The 22994-nt window shown below is 38.8% G+C and overlaps 1 protein-coding gene across 7 annotated transcripts in view; it reads left to right on the top strand.

The window, feature by feature from the left end:
- Window positions 1-22994, top strand: part of cep89 (centrosomal protein 89) — a 133639-nt gene that overhangs the window by 37800 nt on the left and 72845 nt on the right. For 5 of the 7 annotated variants that reach the window (XM_022668138.2, XM_022668140.2, XM_022668139.2 and 2 more), the window contains 3 exons: window positions 159-326; window positions 1612-1753; window positions 4720-4809. In XM_022668138.2, coding sequence (XP_022523859.2) covers window positions 159-326; window positions 1612-1753; window positions 4720-4809 — 400 coding nt within the window. Of the gene's footprint in view, window positions 1-158; window positions 327-1611; window positions 1754-4691; window positions 4810-22994 lie in introns of all 7 variants that reach the window. The other 2 variants (XM_049471222.1, XM_049471223.1) reach the window with 1 other exon arrangement.

Below are 22994 nucleotides of genomic sequence, written 5' to 3' on the forward strand. Positions count from 1 at the left end.
GTTTAGAGCCACAGTTCTAACAGACTCTGCATCTGAGCTTAGAACATTTTGCATGATTTGACCGCAATAATAAACATCTGTCTTAAGCAGACTTATAGTAAAATTCCACGTATCATTTTGGTTACATGCTTATGAGGGTGTGCTCATGTTTTCTGCAGCCAAATGGAAGAAGAGGAGAGGATGAAGAGCAGTGAGATAGATGAGCTGCAGGTGCATGTGAGCGCCTTGCAGGCTGAGAAGAGAGCGCTGCTGCTGGAGAAAACTAACCTGAGCGCAGATGTCAAACACCTGGAGAGCGAGCTAGAGCTAGCACGCCAAGCTAACAGGTACACACAATACAGAGATGTTCACAAATGACAAAATAAAAGTTCAAGTCAAATCATGAGTGTTTAGAGTTGAGTTCACTCAATATATTGGTCTTTAGCCCTAGGGTCCAAGTACAGTAACTTTGTGAGAAACTCCTCACAGCATAATGCTGTGAACAAAGTGTATTAAATAATTAAAATATGTTGTTTAATTTAATTGTTTCTGGGACAATATTTTTTACTTCAAATTTTCCCAACAATTATCAGTGTGCCTTATAATCCGGTGCGCCTTATGTATGAATTTTACAAGTCAGGTTGTAAGGAGCAGTAAAGCTACTCTGCTGAAGTACAGTGTTATATAGGAGTTTCAGTTCAGTTCTTCAGCACTGAGACTGGAGCAGTATTAGCATTAGCTGCTAACTGTGCTAAGTGTGTTCTTTTGCCATTCAGAGGTGGCTAGCACTGCTGGAGCAGCATTAGAGTTACCCGGTAAGGGCTAGTTAGCTCTTTCGCCATTCAGAGGTGAGAATATAGGCTGTAACTTGCTGCTAACCCTGGCTAGCACTGCTGGAGCAGCATTAGCATTACCTGCTAACTGCACAAAGCCCTAGTTAGCCATTTCACCGTTCAGAGGTGAGTATATCCGATTGTAGCCATCCCATTTACTGCGTTAAAAGAAGCTATGTGGGATGAAATGCTAGCTAATATCGCCCTGGGTTACTGGAACACTTAGGGTTCCTCATTGTAGCGCTGTCTAGCTAGCCTTAGTGGAAATCTGGAATTCTAAACTTACTGTAGATAAACAGAATCGCTTTACTCAACCAAATAAACAGTTTTTAGGAGAGAAATTTGTGTAGATTAACCTCCAGCGCTTGTTTGACTTAAATAATGCATTTTATAATCCGGTGCGCTTTGTGTATGAAAAGAACATGTAGAACTATGTAGAACATAGACGTTTATTGATAGTGCACCTAATAGTGCAAAAAATACAGGAGGAGTTAACAAATAAGTAAACAAATATGCACAAGGTTCAGAGAATGTATTTGCAGATTTTATCACATGGGGGAACATTTTAAATGAAACAATTTCTACAAACTGCATTTAATATTTTATTGTTTTTATTATTTTATTATTAAATGTTAAATTAAAACAGTACAATACACAGGGATTGTGCTCTCTGTTGAGGTTGTGTTATTAAATTATGTTTTCATTAAAAACAACAAAACGTCATTTAATCAGTGGTTCCCAAATGTTGCTAAATACAAATTAATATTCAGTCTGTCTGTGTGCTTCTCTCTCTCTGTAGGAAGGCTCAGAGGCGTACAGATCTTCTGAAGCAGCAGATTGAAGACTCTCTAGAGAAGGAGCTGATAGCTCATCAGTACCTCGCCAGTGTTGTCACACTCGCAGAGAAAACCACGCATGAGAGAGATCAGCTCATTCACATGGTATTAAACACATACACACACACATGCTCATTTTATCACAAACACACACACACACACATACACATCCTTATCCTCAGACAATAATGGCACAGAAGAAAATTGCATGATGATTGCTACCAAGCTGTCTGCACCAGACAAGTGAATATACACACATCCCTAATTTAAAGTGCAGATATCAGTGTGTGTCTGTCTGGCAGGCATCAGGACCCTCCCTTTGCCATTGGGTATTATTCTTTTATTTGTCACTCCCAAACTGGTTTTATTCATAAAACATAATTAAATTTGATTTTAAATGTGTTTACTTGATATGAGTTCTTTGCATTTATATATGACTGATTTATTAAGAATATAATATCTGTACATGCATGTGGCTTAATAAAACTGGCATTACAATATTTTTTCTTGTGTAGAATAAAAACACTCATTTATAAAACAACTGGCCTTCACTAAATTCAGGTTTTTATCTGTTCAATTGCAACTGGACTTGGCTTCTGATTTTAAATCACATGAAAAAATGAATACAAGTGTGAAATACAGTGGAACAAGAGAAGTGTACCATATTGTTCGCACTATAAGGTGCACTTAAAGTCCTGAATTTTTCCAAAAATCAACACTGCACCCAATAATCCAATGTCCCTTATGTATGAGTTCTACCATTCAGGTTGTAAGTAGCAGTAATGCCACTCTGCTGTAGTACACTGTTATAAAGAAGTTTCAGTAAAAGTTTCTCCAGCACTGGAGGCTGGAGCATTAGGCATTAGGCATTAGCTGCTAACCACAAAGCTAGCTCTATCGCCATTCAGAGGTGAGTATATCGGACTGTAGCTTGCGCGTTTACCATGTTAAAACAAGCTACGTGGGATGAACCACTAGCTGATAGTGCCTAGCCGCAGCTAGCACTGCTGCTAATCACATTAAACTTTTGGAAATCTAAGATTTCTGTAAATAAATGGAAGCGCTTTACTCACTCAAATAAGAGGTTTCCAGGAAGATTATTTTAAGAATTACGGTTTTGTTTACTTAGGAGCCTCCAGCAGTGAGACCTGCTGAATTAGAAGGAAAACATGGCGACACCCCTGTTCCTTACTGTTGTCACGAAAAATGTGCCTTATGTATGAAAATAGACCAGAAAATAGACGTTCATTGATAGTGAACCTTATAATGCGGTGAACCTTATAGTCCGTAAAGTGCAGTAATCTGTATTTTAACATGTTTATTTTACTTAAGAAATTCTACTCTTTTATGTACTTTTGTTGTTGTGAAATGAGTTTGATACACCTGACTCAGAGTGTAAACTTGCACATGGCTTCATTACATTGTAATTGCCCCTTGCTAGCACAGTATGGCATCCATGCACTTAAGTATATGGGTCTCTTGGGAAAGCAATTCATAGAGCTCCTCAGTAAAAATCACACAGCTCTGTGAGTTCCCCGAACAATATCTGCCGTCTGCTAATGATAGTCATTATATAAACACATAGAAATTATGTGTGTGTGTGTGTGTGTCTGTGTGTGAATGGTCATGATGAAACTGGGATAACCGTTCCCATCTTCTCTCTCTATTTAAAAGCTAAGAAAGCTGTAAAAAAAACTTTTTTTTACTACACAATACAGAATCCTGTAGGCAACAAGTCCTCTGGCTTGTTTCTTATTTAGAGGTGTTGTGTAAGACTCTGTAATTGTGATTTAGAAAAAAATACTTCAGGCTTTATCTTCAGATGAGTCTCTACTGTCTGTTCTTGCTTGTTTGTTTTTTTTTTTTTTTTAGTATTTTATTAAATATCTGCTATTTTCTTCTTTTTTTCTTCTGCCCTAAAACCATCTGCCCTAAAACCAACCCATCCCCTGTGCTTTCCATTGCTTTCCTCTTGTTTACCCTTCTTCTTCTTCTTCTTCTTCTTCTCCTTTTTTCTGCTTCTTCTTCTTCTTCTTTTGCGTCTTCTTCTTCCTCTTCTTTTGCTTCTGCTTCTTCTTTTGCTTCTGCTTCTTTTTTCTGCTTGTACTTCTTCCATTTTTTCTTCATCTTCTTCTGCTTTCTTCTTCTTCTTCTCTCTTATGTGCTTCTTCTTATGCTTCTGCTTTTTCTTTTTCTTCTGTTCTTCTTTTGCATTGTCTTCTGCTTCTTCTTCTTTTGCGTCTTTGTCTACTTTTTTTACGTCTTCTTCTTCTGCTTCTCTTCTTTTACTTCTGCTTCTTCTTTTTTTCTGCTTGTACTTCTTATGCTTATACTTCTTCAACTTCTTCTTCATCTTCTTCTACTTTCTTCTTCTTCTTCTCCCTTATCTGCTTCTTCTTATGCTTTTGCTGCTTCTTTTTCTTCTGCTTCTTCTTCTTCTTTTGCGCCGTCTTCTGCTTCTTCTTCTTCTTCTTCTTCTTCTTTTGCATCTTCTTCTGCTTCTTCTGCTTCTTTTACGTCTTGTTCTTCTTCTTCTGCTTCTCATGCTTTTGCATCTTCTTTTTCTTCTGCTTCTTCTTTTTTCCCTCTTCTTTTGCTTCTGCTTCTTTTTTCTACTTCTTATGCTTATACCTCTTTATCTTCTTCTTCTGCTTCTCATGCTTTTGCATCTTCTTTTTCTTCTGCTTCTTCTTTTTTCCCTCTTCTTTTGCTTCTGCTTCTTTTTTCTACTTCTTATGCTTATACCTCTTTATCTTCTTCTTCTGCTTCTCATGCTTTTGCATCTTCTTTTTCTTTTGCTTCTTTTTTTCCTCTTCTTTTGCTTCTGCTTCTTTTTTCTGCTTGTACTTCTTCTTATGCTTATATCTCTGCATCTTTTTCTTCTTCTTCTTCTTCTTTTGCTTCTGCTTTGTGTTCTTGTGCTTCTTCTTCTCCTCACATCTTATTCTTCTCATGTCTTCTTCTTATTTTTCTTCTTATTCTTACCTCTTCTTCTTCCCACTTCTTCTTCTGCCTCTTCATATCATTCTTTGTGTTTGTGTAGCTGAGTAATCCCCTCTGTACCTCCTCAGGCCTCGTGTTTAGAGAAGGACAAGCAGGGTGTTCTTACCCGCATCATCGAGGGCACCGTCCGCCTCGGAAAACTGCAGGAAAAGGTCAAGGTAGGAGCATGACCTCCGACACACACGCACACACCAGTTCTTTCTGCCAGGTGGCCTTAAAGTAATTTATATAGAAATGTTTCTGTGGGTTCTTTGTGGGTCCTGTGTGTGTGTGTGTGTGTGTGTGTGTGTGTGTTTGTTTCTATACAGTATGGAGTATTGATTCTTCTGTCAGTGTTCTAATAAATAACTCGCCGCACAGAGAATGAGAGAGAATGCTGACGTGGACACACACAGCACACACACCTGCCAATACAACATAATTAAATGAACCTGTCCACTGTGTGTGTGTGTGTGTGAAGTAGTGGGCACATTAGGTGCACAAAGATAAAGCTTCCCAAAGCCCCCCTGAAACATGATAGTACACCCCCCTCTCTTTTTTTTTTTTACATGTTTATTAAGCCTTGCTACTACTGGGCTTACACTACTATAGACTAAATCACAATTACGGCCAGAAGAAGTGAGCTCTCAACGTGCAGCCCTGTGAGACATTCAGTTCATAAACTTTTGAAAAATTATGAACAAATTATGACCGGTTTATAGTAAATAAACAAACAAACAAATGAATAAATGAATGAAATTAAAATGCAGTAAATGTTATTTTACTGTATTGAGGCCTAAATGTATTACTCAGTTATTATTCATAAGGCAGAAACTATTGTGAATTTCTTAGTAGCGACTTCTTAGTTCAGCACCTTGTGAAGTGGCTTAGGGTTCTATTTCAGGGTCTATAAAATTGATTTTAATGTATTTGAAATGTAATGATGAAATTGTGAATGTTGCTTTTTAAAAAGTAGAATTTTCACTTTAGTTTAGTTTTGTGTTTATTTTTACTCCTGATTACACAAATCAATGATAAGCTCTTAAGGATCTGAAATGGATTCTGAATGTGTGCACACTCCCACTCAAAGTACTGCAGTGCCTTTAGCACTATGGACAGCATTTGTTTATCTTTTCTATAGTGATTGAAAAAGCACTAGCACACAGGAAACTCCCCCTCCACTATACTCAACCTGACCACATCCAATAAGTCATGGAGTTGACACACACACACACACACACACACACACACACACACACACACACACACACACACACACACACACACAGATGCTCTGCAGAGTGTTAGAGCTGTTGATAAATGGTGCTGCGGTGAAGCTGATGTTATGTGTTGCTAATGTAGGTAATGTGTAAATACATAGGTCAGCCTCTGTCAATAACCATTATTGTATCAGTTTGCCAAGTCTGTGTTTAAGAGAGTGAGTGTGTGTGTTTGTGTTTTTGTTTCATTGCCAGTATATAGAGAAACATATGGTATGGTATAGTATAGTATGGCTTGCCACAAATTTCTTATATAAAACAAGCAATTTTTAGTAAAATACCAAAGTATTTGGTTACTGTAGTAGGTACACATATTATATATTATATATATGACATTAATTCAAAACTCTGCATACAGATATGTCAGATATTAATTAAATGTGAGATCTGATTAGACACTGGGAAAACTGTTTTCCCCCACTGCACTATTAAAAGGCTCTCAGTGGCTTCGTTTGAATAGTGTACCTCTTGGTGAGAGATTGCTGGCTACTAAACATGCCTCAATGACGTACACAAACACATTGTACCCAGTTGACAGATTGTGAGAGTTAGCACATCATTAAACTGAGAAGACTAGAATGGAATTTTCAGCTAATTTGTTAATCTGTTAGTCAAAGTTTTCTTTGTTTTCAGTGGTATGCTGAACGAAAATCCTCAACACAGACTGGAATCATAGAGAGATATTTAGGTTCTATTTGAGATCTGATGACAGTCGGAGTGTAGCATGGATCTCTAGTGGATTTTTTCAGTAGGATTATGCTCGTCCACACATAGCAAGAGTTTCCCATGAATGCCTCCATGGCCATCCATATGTCGCCATTCTTCTGAAGTCCAGTGTTTCAGAGGGTTTTCAGTGAGGTTTCCCCAGCACTGGTTGTAGCAGCATTAGCCGCTAACTGCAACGCTAGCTCTTTCACGGTTCAGAGGTGAGTATATTGGACTGTAGCCTGGGTGTTTATCATGTTAAAACAAGCTATGTAAGACAAAACCTCTAGCTGATAGCGCCCTGGGTTACCGGACCACACAGAGTTCCTCAGTGTAGCACTATCGGGCGGCATTTACTAGCGCTAAGTGCTGCTAACCGTGGCTATCGCTGCTGCTAACCGCGCTGTTAAAAATATAGGAAATCTAAGCTTACTGAAAATAAACTGAAGCGCTTTACTCACCCAGATATACAGTTTTCAGGAGATAAATCTGTGTAGATTTACAGCCATTGCTCGTTTGACTTTGAAAAAAAATGTTATTACTCCACAAGTTTAATATAGACTGAGATTAAGAATGCCCTCATGCCACACTCATGTCATGAGCTGTGAGTGTGCTTGTGATCGCTTGCGCAGACACACACAGACACACTCCCTTCCCAAAAAGCAGAATTTCAGCATTTGAAAAATGAATTATGATCTTAAATATGATTATTTTAAAGAATTGATGAATGACAATTTTTAGTTTGTTATTATTTATTATTTATTAAAAGAAAAGATGCATTTTTAAATGAAAATCATTTCTATGACTATTTATTACATGTTTGTTTTGTGCCAAAAATGGCAATTTTTGTTTCAAAAATTTAATAAAAATAAATAAAAAAAAACCTGAAGTGTAACTGTGTTGCCAGGGATAGACGAGAAGAGTGGATGCAAGTGCAGGTAAAAGGGAATTTATTAATAAACAAACAAACAAATGAACAAACTAAAATAAACAAACACCGGTAATACATAAACAACTGGGGAAGCTAAACAAACAAGGAATAAACAGGGTAGTTAACATGGAGCGTACAATGGAGACAAACACCGACAAAAGAAACAGAAACACCAGGGCTTTAAATACACATGAAGGGAAATTAAAACAGGAAACACCTGGGGACAGGTAACAAGCAGGCAGAGCTACAGATAGTCAGAAGGGTAACACAGGGCTGGGGCGGCCACTTAAAGGAACACACAGAGCCACGTGCAGGGGAGCATGTGGGGAAAGAACACACAGGCACAGAGAAGAAAATGAAATAAACACAGAGAGAAACACAGGCACGGAGGAAAAAGGTAAAAAAACACGAAAAATATCAGAAAAGACAGGGAACAGGGTAAAGATATGACATTAAAGGCCACCTTTATGTGGTCTTTTCTTTTTTTTTTACTGCACTGTCAAAGTATCGGATCAGGAATCAATATCAGGAGATACTCATAGACAAATGACACAGACTCAGGGGCAAAATATGAAAAAATGTGTTTGGAACATTCCTACAGGCTACAGCCAAACTCACTACCAAGTAGGAGCTGAATCTTTTTTTTTTATCCTTTTTGGAAATTCTGAATAATACAACTCATTCACAGACAATCCATTTTGTCCATTCTGCCCAAAAAAGTCAGAATTATTGCCTTTCTTGCTTTTGTTAAATTTATGCATCCTCCTTTTGCCCCAGTAGCTTTAGGTGTTCTCTCATATTGTTGTTTGAACTCTCTTCTTCAGATAGGATTTTCAGGAGGATTGGGATACACATCGGATACACAGATGCCAGTTTTCATGTTCAATTATTTATTTCAGTGGATTTGGAGGTTTGCTTTAAATCTGTGACCTTGGCCTTAACAGGAGGAGTTGATGGTCCAGTGGAAACCCCTCCTAAAGGCTTATGCTGAGTCTTATCTTCGTCAGAATAGTGATGAGGAAGGTGGTAAGACTCTTGTGTAGTTGACTTTCTATCAGCTGTAAGGAAATGGCTTGGCAGTCTGCGGGTCATGTTATCATGCATTGTGAGAGCGGGCTGACTGATTTCAGAAAGCAGCGTTGCATAGCCACACTCGCATATCTGTGTATGAAATACAATATTCACAAATTGAGATTTTATCAGAGCATGACGTGTGAACATTCAGCTGCTTCAATATTTTCTAAATGGCAGGACCTTGGAGACACGCTTGTTCATATCTATCTCTCTCTTTCTAATTCCCTCGCTCTTGCTCTCTATGGGGTAGTTATTCCGATGTCAATAAGAAATTGGAAATTGTGCATTAGCTGGAAAGAAATAATTTATATAAATTGACTGATTTTACCAGCTCACACAGGAGCTGCTTTATAAACAGTACAAACAGTAGTTCTTAGTTTAAGATTCTCACTTCTTTGGAAATCAATTGAAATTTCTGTTGTTGACTTTTACATTTACATCTACTAGATTTTTAACCTCTTAAAAACACAAAAGCCAGGATTTAAATAGCAAAAGCATGGATTATAAACATGCAATTTATGCTTATGCCTTTAATAACAATTCTATGCAAAACATTTTATAATGCAAAAGCATTATGTTATTCATGTTCAGAAACACTGTCAATGTCTCTGGGATAATGCATCTGGGGTGGAACTGTGTCCCGACAAATCAGTATTTCAGACTTTGGTGGGGGGAAGAAATAGGTACTGTGCACTTTGGATAATCCAGACTGTTATCAGCAGTACAAAGGCCCTAAAGCCAGGATCTGACATTGTGGAAGGTTTTGTCAGTACACCTTTATAATAGCAGAATTAATGCAGAAAATGTACCTTAAGATCTAAAACAACATAGACAATGTTTTTACGTTTTTTTTTCTCAGGGATGCCCATATCTTTTTCAACAACACAATGCAAAACTACATGCTGCACAAATTACAAGCATATTACTGCAGAAAAAGAATGTAGCGGTACTGGATGGCTTGCCTTCAGTGCTGACCTGTCCCCTTGGGTTTATACTGTCTGCAGTGAAAAAAAATCAAAGTAAATACTTTTTAAACAGGCTTTGAGTGGTCCAGTGCTGCCACTATGATTGGAAGACCGATGGTACGTATCCTGGTCATGCAGCTTACCATCAGCTGCCAGAGCCCTAAGAGGGCACAATTGGCCTTGCTCTCTCTGAGTGGGTAGATGGAGCTCTTTCCCCTCATCACTCCTAGAGTGATGTTGATCAGCACAAGGCGTGCATCTGTGAGCTTATGTATTGGATCTGATCGGATCTGCGCTTTCCTCCAAACAGCATCATGCATCATGACTGAGAGAGAGAAAGAAAAGAGTGAGAGAGAAAGAAGAAGAAGAAAATCAGAGAGTGGGAAGGTGTTAAAAGCGAAAGGGCACAGTAAGGTGAGCAAGATGATTCATGTAGAGAGAGAGGAATTGTAGGAAGAACATTGCATGGGTGGGTGGTCCCCTCTCTGTCTGTCTCTCTGTCTCGCTCTCTCTCTTTTTGTCTTTCTCTCTCTTTCTCTCTTTTCTGCAGTAATTTGTTTGGGTCTGAATGCTGATGCTGTTAGGTGTCATGAATATTTCAGTTGGGTAATAAAGCTGTCCTGTTTTAACATCACTACATTCAGACTATTAAAACAAGCCTTAATTTAAGTGTCCCACACACTCTCTCTCTCTTCCCTCACACACAGGGCTGTACATATCACTGCTTTCCAGGCTAAACATAAATCTGTCTGAATTGTTTTTTACTTGTATATCACTAAAAATCCTCCATAATTAGTTAAAATAAAACCTCTATACATTAAAGGTCTCATTCCATCGTTTTTTCATTCATTTTAAAATGTCTAGTTGTGATCTTTAGTATGAATATACCATGTTTCTGTATAACCCTGCTTTAGTTCACTGAATTAGCGATCTCTGAAGAAAGACAGGATTTCGGCTCTTGCTTATGAATATCCATATATGCAAACATGTCTTCTCTGATTGGCTAACAGCACTGCAGCAGAGAACGCTACCTGCCTTTGCCCCACAGTCAATTTTACAGCTCAGAGGTTGTTTCAGAGATACAGCCGTAGTTCTAAAGATATTGCACCGAGTGCTAAGTAAAGTTAACCCTTAACCCTTAAACATCAGACTCTTAATGTCGCTCAGCCACTCTCCCATGCGGCATTGATAACTTTTCTTTCAGCTAAACTAACGCTACTAAACTCTTACCTCAGACTTGGTGATTTGGTGCTTGGGCAGTTTCACCACGTCGAAGCCCCAGAGTCCGCTCTATATCATAAAATCTGTCGCGAATGGCACCTGCTTTGATGTGTTCCAGTGTTCTGTCGAATTGTGCTGCCTTGTCAAACCGTGCTTCCCTAGTGTATATTTAAGGTCTTGGTAAAACGTGGAATCCACCGGAGATCCTGATAATACTCACCACTGAATGGGGAAATAGCGGTTAGCGGCTAATGCTAATGCTACTCCAGCCCTGGTGCTGGAGAACTAAACTGAAACTCCTTTATAACACTGTGCTTTAGCTTCAGTATTATTTGAATGAAGACCTTACACCCTGCACAAGGCATACCGCACTGCTCATTACTATCTTGCAGTCTGTTTTATGCCTTTTGCCTGCATTGTTTTAATAGCACCACTCGTTGCACACACTAGGACACGCAGCAGCACACAAACCTAACTTTTACATGAACTTTTACACACCTTCACAGCTTGAATACACACCCGTGATTGATAAATAGAATTTGCCTTTTGCGTGTTTTGAGCCATGCAAGGTGTACGTTTCCCGTCGTTACTATAGCAAAGACACAGTGACACACCCTAAATCAAACTGCAAGGTACACAGTTGTCGGCTTGCCTATAGATAACTAAAATAAGACCTCATATGGCTGGTACATGTTTAAATATGTTAAAAAGATAGGAAAAATACAGGTTTTATAACAGCACTGAATACAATTTTCAGTTTTAAATGTATAGCTTGTGTGACTCAGGCGGTGTCACACTGGACAAACTCTAATTCACTGCAGGTTTTTCTCTGACAGCTCTGTGTAATTGCATGGTCTTTTCTAGGAGTGGGCAGGGGCAGTGATTTTCTCAGTGGTGTCGCAAACTGCAGAACTGAATGTGGTCTAAATGTGCTGTAAAAGACATCATTACTTCATATTTTTCTGAAACAGCTGCCTTTAGCATTAGCACTATATGTGATAATTTAATGCAATAATGCAGTAATGGTAAAGAGATTCTCTGGAGAGCACAAGAAAAACAGGGTTGAGAAAATGGTCATAGAAGGTAAAGTGCTTTTTAGAAAATCTACATGCTTGAAGTACTTGGAAACACTCCTTGATATTTCTACACTAAATATTAGAACATTGCTGTGGGCAGCATTAGTGAAGTCAAGTACTGATGCTGGAAGATTAGTTCTGGATCTTAAAGTCTTCCAACTCATACTAAGATTGTAGGATTAGGCTCATGTATACATTTGGTCTGCTCCACTGAAGAACTGTCAGCGTAATAGAAAGAATAGAAAGAGTTAACGCTTTGGTCAGGACTATGGCTTGTATCACCTTTCACTCACCCTCAATGTCAATTTCTGATGAGGATCAACGATGGAAGGACTTGAATTACAGAACCTTTTTAAGTACTTTAAGTTACTGAGCATGTGTGTCCCTTCATAGTCACAGTTTACCCATCTTATAATGGCTATTTAGAACATTAAAATGCACCAGGTCACAAAGCAAAATTTGTATCAAATTATTATTATTATTTTTTTTTTATTGAGAATGAATGGGACCCGACATATTATTAGTAAACAATTCCAAATAAGATGACTATATTGACTTTATATTAGCTAGCACTCGCTGTAACAATGAACCATAGAATGTGTATAGCTGGACAGAGCATCGTCCCTCAAAGTGAAACCACCACATGTCGGGCGCCCCCTGCTGTTCAGTTGCAGAAAGCTCTGTAACCCCACCCATCCCCATAGGTTTCAATGGCAAAACAGACAACTTTCAATCACGTTTTTTTTTTTTTATCAATATACTGTAATTCTACCTCCATTATTTAAATGCAACAGCTAGTGTAACCTCTGCTTATATTGTCACATTTTATATCCCCACAGAATTATTCAGTTATTCAGCTCTATTTAAAAAGGTGTGGTTATTGTAAAAGGGCTGGGTTACACCTAGCCGGGGTGGGACCAATGTCTGTATGGGTGGGACATAGACTGTGTGAGCTCTGTGGAGGCAGCACTCAGGGGTGGGGTTATTTAAATGAGTAGGCTGTCTCTCCACAGTCTTTCTCCCTCCTCTGGTCTCTACTGCGCAGAATCGGGTGTCAGGATCGCCAACATGGCGGAAGATTTTGGCTTCATTTTCATTGAATGAATGGGAATCTTTTTTTACAGTCTCTGCAATGAACAAATAGAGCCAGGTAGGACTGGACGATAAAAGACAGACTTACCTGTTAAAGCCATGATTCCAACAAACACAGTATTATTTCTCACTGCTAAATGTGGGGTCTGAGCGGGTTAGCTGCAGTGCTTATTGTTTTTCTGAGCAGAATTACTCGCTGTTTGTTGTTGACAGATTGATGGCACTTCTCTGATTGGGAAGGTTTTGCTGTTTGATCTAATATCAGTTATGAGGTTTAGAACACTTGCACGTATCTACCATCTCAGTTGTGTGCCTCTGGAAAATGAAAAAATTACTTAAAAATAATATCTCCATTATTGACATATTTTTTTATTGTCCAGCTCAAAAGCAATTTATTTAAATTTAAATCTCCTCCAAAGTTTCCACCCCACTTAAGTGATGAAGTGGGACAAGAAGGATGTTCAGGAGATGAACAGAATTGAGAACTTGTAGGGATTGGGAATTGTTTGGAGAAGAAAATCCAGCTGCTGGAGGAGAAGTGAAGGTGTTTTTATTTCTCTGGAGTGTGATTCACCGCTTTTAGCAGCTCAGCGTTCTTGCTTGCTTGCGTTCTTATCTAAACCAGCTTCTGTTTACTGTCGTCATGGATACAGGCCTCTTCACTTCTGAAAGCTTTTTATGGCACCTGTGTTCACTAATATTTTTTCAGCCTGTGACCCCCTTAGCCACAGCTAGAGACATGCAAGTAAAGCTGTTCTATAGATAAGATGTTTGTTAGGTACAGTGGTATGTGATTGTGTTTGATTGGCATACTAGATAAGACGCTATTAATGAGGAGGCCAACCACAGGCTGAAATATTAAAGGGATTTCTCAAGACACTCATCATGGTCTGTGTTTACATATTAGATCCAGCCCCTTTGTGACAAGCATTTTTAGTTCTTAATAGACACCAGACACCAACGTCTATCCCAATAAATCTTGGCCACCAGTTCACTAATATTCTTGGGTTTTTGTTTTGCATCCACCTTCATCAAATCCAAAGATTTTAAGGAGGTTTGAGCCACTCCAAAATCTTCCAGGACTTCTTCTAAAATCAAGCCTTTATAAGATTTTGGGATATTCGAGTGGATCATTGTCCTGTTGCAAGATCCAGTGATACCCAAAATTCAGGTTCAACACAGACGACAAGATTTTTCCTCCTAATCTATGTTGCAATAGACACTTCAGGTTTCCAGTGCCAGCGGAAGCAACGCACTTGGAGATTATCCCCAAACCACTGCCATGTGCTTCATTATTCGTCTGCCAGACATGTTGCTGATCCGTAGGCCTAAAAGGTTCCAATCCTGTTTCATTGCTCCACAGAATGAAATCACCAAAAGTTCTGCAACAAAGACTGAAAATACATAAATGTGAGTTTAATAAAACTATATATTATTAAATACTGATGAAGACAGGGCAAGAGAGGAGAGTGAACACCTGCTTGATCTATGATTGTTGAAGGTTGATGGACAACTTTAAAGTCATGCTAGACCTGACCAATACTGACAACGACAAGAGATACTTCACACAATGAAGAGACTACTCTGTACAGTCATGATGAGAGCTTTTTTATTGATTTATCCTGGTGTAGCTTGCCCTCACATTGCACCAGTGACATCGCACACAGATTCAAAGTTCAACTGCTGAAAACAAAAGCTTTAAAACTGCTAAAAAACAAAGGCTGCTGTCATGGAGATGTTAACAGAGCCTTGTCTGCACTTGCCTGTCTCTGTTGTGTTCCATCCCGCTGCTTACTGAAGGCGAATGCTTTAGTTTGATGTGGTTGCATATGTTTCATCACCTCTAAAGTCAAACTCAGGCCCCTGGCTGCCCCAGTTATGTGTATGTTTACATTTTGGTTTGTCCTTAGTCAACACTGTTTCTATTTTAACTCTAATTTTACTTAATTCAGTTGCACAACCCATCCTAAAGTGCTCTTACCTGTTGCCAATGCAAACTATAGCCAATGTATCCAGCTATCATGTTTTCTTATACTGAACTGTCATGGTACATCTGATCTGTCATTTGACATTTTAAGCTGTAAGCTGTTGGATTTGCATGGTATTGTGGGAATAGTGGTTTAGGAGGATTTCTAGGCTAACTGTAGTGTTTTTCATCTCCTCCTCTTTTTTCTTAAACAAGCGTTTTACTGATTTTCTGCCGTTAAAATCTTGTTTCAGCCAATTAAATGATTGAGGATTTGGAATTGTTTGGAATTGAACATGCAAAAATGTATAATTTACTTTTAATTAACAGTCTACACTACTAGATGGAAAGCTATACGGCACAAGATGGAACAAACTTTATCAAATGCACAAATGACTATTTAAATTAAATAAAAAGGAAATGTGTTTATGATAATAATGAACTTAGTAGTGCGAATCAAACTAAACACCTTTTGTGTATCCTACATCTGTATATATATTTGTATATATTATCCTGTTCTCATTTGCTTGTTAGTCAGTTAAATTCATGTTATTGTGAGTAAAGTAGTACAGAAGTACAGAAATGACAACAAAGAATAAGAAAAAACTATCAAGTCGTAATGTGGCTAATAACTCCAGTATATTTGACTTTTACCAGCCTAACTAAAGGAGAGAGCCAGAAGGTAACATAGACACGAGGGCACCCAGCAACATTGGCATCCACCCTTTTCACCATCCATAAACCTTGAGTGACTATAGCAAGTGGTGGGATCAGAGCTCTTACATCTGAGTTTATCAGTTTATTACAATTCCCACAATTGTTGATGAACCCCTGAATCTTCAGCCGTTATCTATAGAAAAACAGAAACCTAGACTGTGAGTCTTAAACACATTTTATGGAAGGTTATCCTTCAGTTTCTCAATCCCAGTCCTGGAGGCACACTGCCCTGCACTTTTTAGAGCATTCTCTGCTCTAAAAAACTCATCAGCTGATTATTAGGTCCATGGAGAGAGCGTTGCAGTGTTAAAGCAGGGAACACTATGTCCTGGCTGTTTCATTGACTCTGATTTAGTCCTGCAGCATTAAGTTTTAACAGGCCGTTCTTGTTTTATTAGTGTGTATCCTGTTAAAGGTCATATGGATAACATCAATTGTCCTGTTGTGACCACAGCTATTCCCTTAATAAATAATAATGGCTCATTTGAGATACATAGCAGTTAATGAGAGACTGTGACAAATCTTGCCTGCAGTTGGTATTAATTGAAATCGCTCGATTGGAACTGAAGGTGTGTGTGTGAGTGTGTGTGAGAGAGAGAGAGAGAGAGAGAGAGAGAAAGGAAACTACCTAATCTCAGTTTTATTTTGCTTATCCCCATGTGTCAAACACAGGGCCCGCAGGCCACATCCGTCCTGCAAAATTATTTTAGTATTCGGTTCATTTTAGCCTATTTCACAAACCACTGCACTACAATACCCAGCATGCACTGCAACATAAGATGCCTCTATCTGCCTCTTCTAACAGTAATTACACCAAGTCTTGCCAATTAATAAATTTTGTGTTAAAGAAATAAAAACATAACTGTTTTCTGGCCTCTGGCTTTTTAAAGATTTTTTTAAAATAAATTATTGATATGTGATTGAGTTTGTAACCACTGCTTTAAATCCTTCATAGCAAAGTTTACGTGCATCTTCCGTGTGGTCCTGATGTGAGATGTCTCTATGGCAACAGCAGGAGCAGAGGGGATTGGTTCGCCTGGCTTCGGTGACTCCTGAGAGTTCTGTCAGGATGGAGACGAGTAGACAATGCTATAGGCTTCGTGTCTATGTCTGTGTGTGTGTGTGTATGTGGGTATATGTGTGTGTGTAAAAACACTTAAAGACGGTCTTAAAGCAGATGGATGTAATAGCTGCTTTTCTCTTTCTTTTCGTCTTTCTCTCTGTCTTTTGCATTTCACGTCTGACAGCATGTGATTTGTCCTTGGTCGGAGGCTAAAAGCCAGCTGAGTGCGCTCGTAGCTCTGGATGTTGGAGGCTTGAGCGAATGTTCTTCAGAACAAGAGCGAAGAGATAGACTGCGCTCTGTGACAGCCTTTCACACTGTGTAATTACACACTGCATTCTGACATTGTGTTGTTCTGCAGGGTTATTTTTGAGTCTCACTCTCTCTTTCTCTCTCGCACTTGCTCGCGCTCTCCCTCTCTCTCTCTCTCTCTCTCTCTCTTTTGGTTCGCTCTCCTGTGCTCTTGCAGGCAGAAGTGATGTGACAGATTGCATGCGATGGATTGCATGACCTTTGAAGAAAATAAAAGTGCTTCATGCATGGCTTGTGAATGAGGTGTGTATGTGTGTGTGTGTACGTACGAGAAAGAGGCAGCGAGTGGCAGACATATTTTTCTTTGCCGATCTTGCCTGATATAGTTTAGCAGCTGGCGATAAGCTGTTCTATTCATGTGTTGATTTATTGCTTGTTTCCACCCCATAGAGATATATTGTAATGACCATTATTTTGCTGTGGTGTTTAAAGCAGCATTATATAGCAGTTTTACCTTAATATAGCAGTTTTAAACTCCGCTGACTTTTAATAGCTTCTATGTTATCTGCCACTGGCTTGGAATCCCGCTAACTAGGGCTGCACGATATTGGATTTTTTTTTAAATTTTCAAATGTTCTTTATTCGAATATATATATCGCAATATTAAACAATGCAGGGCCCAAACAATTGACATTACCCGCCACGCCCCTCACCCGCCTGCTGTCTCGCGTCCAGACCGATCAAGAGTCAGCTCCGAGCACTCAAAACCAGAGGAAAACAGCAAAACAACAGCAATCGGCCCTTTAATCAGACATTTAAATGGCTTTTTAAAATGTAAATAAGAGCGTGAATTCAGCTGCAACTAGAAATATCTGTGCAAAACTGTGCTGCACTGAGGGGCACAGCTTTCGACACGTGCGTTTACAAGCACTTTCCCAACCATGTGGATGGAGGCCATGCGGTTACCTCCCCCCTTGCTCTTCTCAGGCAGCTGCAGCCTGTCACTTACACAGACACAGAGACAGCGCTGTGTATCTACTTCTTGTCAAGAATTAAAACATTGCAACATGATGTGTTTGATTTTATTGCCTTAAGTGACATCACACATCCTGCGATGGGACTATTGCGCATGTGCACATTGCGATGACGATGCTTAAACATTATATCGTGCAGTGCTACCACTAACTGCACTGTGTAACTCTGGTGAAACAGGTAGGACAACACTTGTATAAACTGCGTGATGCGGATATACCATATACCACAGTTACACCTCCCCAAATCATGTGACTTCTGAAAGGATTGTATCCTTTTACGAGTTTAAAGCACATGCATTAACACTCTGTGTTCAATCAAATGCGTCTCCAGTTTGTCTGACTGAAATCCAGTTGCGGTGTGGGACAAAATCTAGCACAGTGAAATTCTTTAATCGTGCTACATTTATAACTGGTGTTTCTGTTGTAGTTGGAGAAGTTTTGGATATTGAATGCGTTTACTCTGCTATAAATGTAGTTCTACAGTATTACAGACAAATATTAACAAAATTCTGATAAAATTTATACAAATCCAATCATTTAAACCAGTTCACAAAGTTTTTATTTAAATTATTGGATTTGTATAAGTTTTTAAATTTGTAAAAATTTGTGTGAGATGCTATGGAGCCACATAACATTGTAGCATATAGCATTGTCTACTTTTCTCTATCCTGACAGAATTCTCAGGATTTTAAACTCAAATCTAATAAAGGTTTAATTTATTGGATTTGTATACGTTTTAAAATTTGTCAAAATAAACACTTTTTCATTTATTTTGCCACTTTTCCTTCTCCACTACATAAATGAAATATCATTGTATTGGTATTTTTTTTATATACACAGCACTGTATTTCTTGTTTATATTATTTATTCATTACCCTTCTTATCACTTTTTACTTGGTGATTTAAAGCTCAAATTTCTCCTCCTGACATTAGAGGGAGTCCAGGAGCAAGAAATAGCAATTTTAACATAAAGCTGCTTTAAATCTAATTCCTAATCTAGTTGACTGATTACTTGTTTTATTGCATTTATTAACAGACATATTTAAGTTTGAACTTATTTGTTTCGCAACAAAATTGTAATGGTCAGTTTTATCTTTCTGCTATATAAGAATATTGTAGAAACTAAACCATTTGGTAAAAATGTAATCAAGATGAAATATCTTCTTCTCTACTTGCCAACACAAATGTAGTAGAAGTAGATCTACTACTACAGGATTTCATTTCTCTACTTTGTTTAAATGAGCAATTCTTAAAAATTGTTCACAAAAGCAGAGTCAGCGTTTCAAGGTCTGCATGCTGTGTGGGCCAAGGAGGCTTAAAGAATTTCTTTAGAATACTGCCACGTCTAATAAGTAGTGCAGATCTCCACTGTCAAAAGATTTCAAGTGTTTCTCTGTGCTCAGAGAAGAAAACCAGTCGACTTTAAATGACTTCATTATAGAAGCCAGCAGGCAGTTGCTAAAAAAATGTTTGAAATACGAATGAGAATTAAGAATTTGAAAACACTGCACTAAATTTGGACTTATAGCCCAGACTTGATATAACACTGGTGTAAAGTTTCTACAATCAGTGATGGTTTGGAGAGACATGCCATTTGCTGGTGTTGACCTTTAAAGGGGAGACATTTCGGAACTGCTTGTGTTTGTAGTGTCTGACCATGTTGCTACACATGCAACAGTCTAAGATGGGGTTCAGAATGCTGGAGCAGTCCTTCAATAAGATCTCTTGGTGATCATCATACTGTATTACACTTCTTTATAGTCTGTACTGGTACAAATGTGTCACGGTCAACACTTCCCCAACCCCCAACGTCCATTTATGGATGAATCAAAGCGGATGTGAGCCAAACGACTCGCTCAACTGCTGTGGCACACTGCTGCAGTCAGTAATGTCGAAACCTTTTAGCAGATTTCCCACATTTCCCTGCTGGAGCTCCAACTCCGGAGCTAAAATCTGCTAAACGCTGCTGAGAGCCTTCCGAGCCCTCGGAGCACACTTGTTAAGATACACACTCACTTTGTGTTAATCACGCTCTTAAGCGGAGTGACTTACCCACGCACAAACAAGACACACACACACACACATATATATATACACACATACACACATATACTGCTGCAGCCCTTAAAGCAACATGCGCTGCCAGTGCTAATTAAGATTTCAGGGTTGGCTTGGCAGTGCCAGGAGAGAGGTTTGATTGAGGCCGCAGGGTGTTTGTGTGTGTTTGTCTGAGGATTACAGATATCTCTGCTTGCCAGAATCTTTTTTAGCAGTGAAAGAAGTGAAAGTGGCAGAAGAAAGAGAGAGAGAAGGAAGGTTGGAGAAGAGAGAGAGAGAGAGAGTAAGAGAGTGAGGGAGAGAAAAAGAGAGAGATGGATTCCTGTATAAGACGTGTGGAGAAAGTACCCACCAGGAGAAAGAATATTGCGTCTAAATAATTCAGCCCTCATTAAAATTCATGCAGCACATTTGCCTAAAACGGCAGAAAAAAGATGTTGAATATTTGATTGTGTGGATAAATACAGCCTCAGATGGAATTTTGTGAAGATGAAGGTCGCTTTTAGATGAAGTGGCACGTCAGCCTCACTGATCTGATTAACTATTTTTAACTAGAAGAATCTGGGCTTGTGGTGAATGAGCTCCGATGAGCAGCGATGCAACAAATGCTTGATTCTTTCTTTTGTTCTGTTCTTCTGCACCATTAAAGATGGTCATGGTGCTTTTGGGACAGGTTTGAGTTGATAGGCTATTCACATTGCTATAAGCATGATCTAATCTTCCACATTTTACGTAATGCATAAGAAATCGCACCTCTGGACAGCACTCAAAAAATAACTAAAATCAGTTAATTCTGTTTATACTTGCATGTTAGAATTTCCTATTTCCTAGTAGGAAATTTAAACTGAAAGGTTCCCATAATCAATTGCAATTTCGTACAATACCAGATCACCTTTGGTCTTCATTACAGGCAACAAATTTGACAGCCCAACATTACGTTAACAAATGCCCAACAATTTTCTATCATTTTCTATAATTTTTTCTAATTTTCCCATTTTCTTCCAATTTAGCTAGACCAATTTTCCCCACCAATTCAGCTGCTAGTCTGCTGTATATTCCCCATCACAGGTGATGCCAAAACACAAGAACGGTGAAGACCAACTTATGCCTCCTCCAACACATGTGAACTCAGCCCCTGCCTCTTTTCAAACTGCTGAGTAGCACCACAGCACACTCGGAGGAAAGCGCAGTGGCTCGTTTTTATTTAAAACATCAGCTCACAGACACCCTGTGCTGATCGACATCACTCTAGGAGTGATGAGGAGAATGAGCACAATTGGCCTTACTCTCTCTGGGCTCTGGCAGCTGATGGCAAGCTGCATGACCGGGATTCGAACCAATAATCTCCCGATCATAGTGGCAGCACTGCAGCACAGACTGCTGGACCACTTGGAGCCAAGCTCTGCCTTTTCTGACTTTTCTTTACACTTTGATGCGTTATTCCAAAAAGACAATGCTCATCCACATGCTGCTGCTATCACAAGATCTTGCCTTAAAGACACAGATACAGATGTCCTTACCAGCTGCATTAGCCAGACCTATGACCAGGGTTTTTTAACATCATGAAAAACCCAGAAAAGTCATAGAATTTGAAAATATACATTTCCAGGCCTGGATAAGTTTTGGAAAAATAACAATATCCAGAAAGTTTTTAGAAAAGTCACGAAAATTAGGTCTACAAATCTTTGTGTTTCAGTTTATAGAGGAAGAAAATCTATTCTGAGCTTACAAATACATCAGCTCAGAGTAATTTAGCCCTACACAATAGAGGTCTCAGGATCTGACACACATTTTATGATTGAAGATTGTGTGTTCATTCATTCTAGACCTACTATAATCAATTTCGATTATAGTTTGTTATATCTGCACTGATGTTTTAAAAATCGTGTGGGCATGAAAATTTGAAGGCATGGAAAAGTCATGTAATTTATTTATTGGTTAAAATGTGTATGAACCCTGTATGACAGATAAAAAATGTGCGGGATGCTCTTTTTTTTGCGCTATCAACGCTCTACTTCTACTGTAAACTCCATACCAAGACGCCTGGCATGTTGTTGTGTTACATGTGCATTTCACATACTTTACGCATTATTTCTATATGTGTAGCTCTGCAGATATTGCTCATATTAGTCTAGAATTTGAATAATTTAAATGAACCATTCTTCCTGGCAACCTTTTATGTTTCTTCCAAATAGCATTGCAGTCCGACATTCCCTTCTAACTTCAACTGAGTGCAATTTTTTTTTATAGTTTTACATTGAAGCTTTTGGTGCATCATCAGTTGCTTGGTAACAGACATAACAATTGATTACCAGCCTTGATTAGGTCATTTGGATTTTCCTAACTTGAGAACAATTCAAATCTATAAAACATATGAGTCCTAAATGAATGTATCATTTTAAATACGAGTTTCTGTGATATGAATGTGTGACTAATCGTTTCTCATTCTAAATTAATACTAAAGATATGACATTAAAAAGGAAAAGAACTTTCTGTAATATGTCCCCAGAATCTTTAATTAAGGATCTATTCAGGTGGCAACAGTCTTCCAGGCTCTTAGTGTAGCCCCCCGCTGAGAAACCTCCAGAAAAGAGTGACCATAATTTGAGGGGTCAGTCATGATTTTCCACATCCTAGATCTTCGAGTGCAGAGAGCTGGCAGCTGATGACTTCTTCTGCCCATCGCACAATTTTGCCACATCTCACGCTTGGGGTGCGAAGATGCACAGCTGAAGCAGGTGGATATGGAGGATGTGGTGATTGATCTTATTATGACAGTGTAAAACTGGACTAGCAGGGCCTCAGGCAGCACAGATTTCTTGAGTTATGGCAGTAAATACAGGGGCGGCTTAACCTATTTCATGCTGGGTTTGTTCCATTTGAGGTCCTGCTGAGCCACGAAAGAACTCACTGTACTGTATAAACTGTGC

This window comes from Astyanax mexicanus, chromosome 23 (genome assembly GCF_023375975.1).
Source record: "Astyanax mexicanus isolate ESR-SI-001 chromosome 23, AstMex3_surface, whole genome shotgun sequence".
Classification (NCBI taxonomy): Eukaryota; Metazoa; Chordata; class Actinopteri; order Characiformes; family Acestrorhamphidae; genus Astyanax; species Astyanax mexicanus.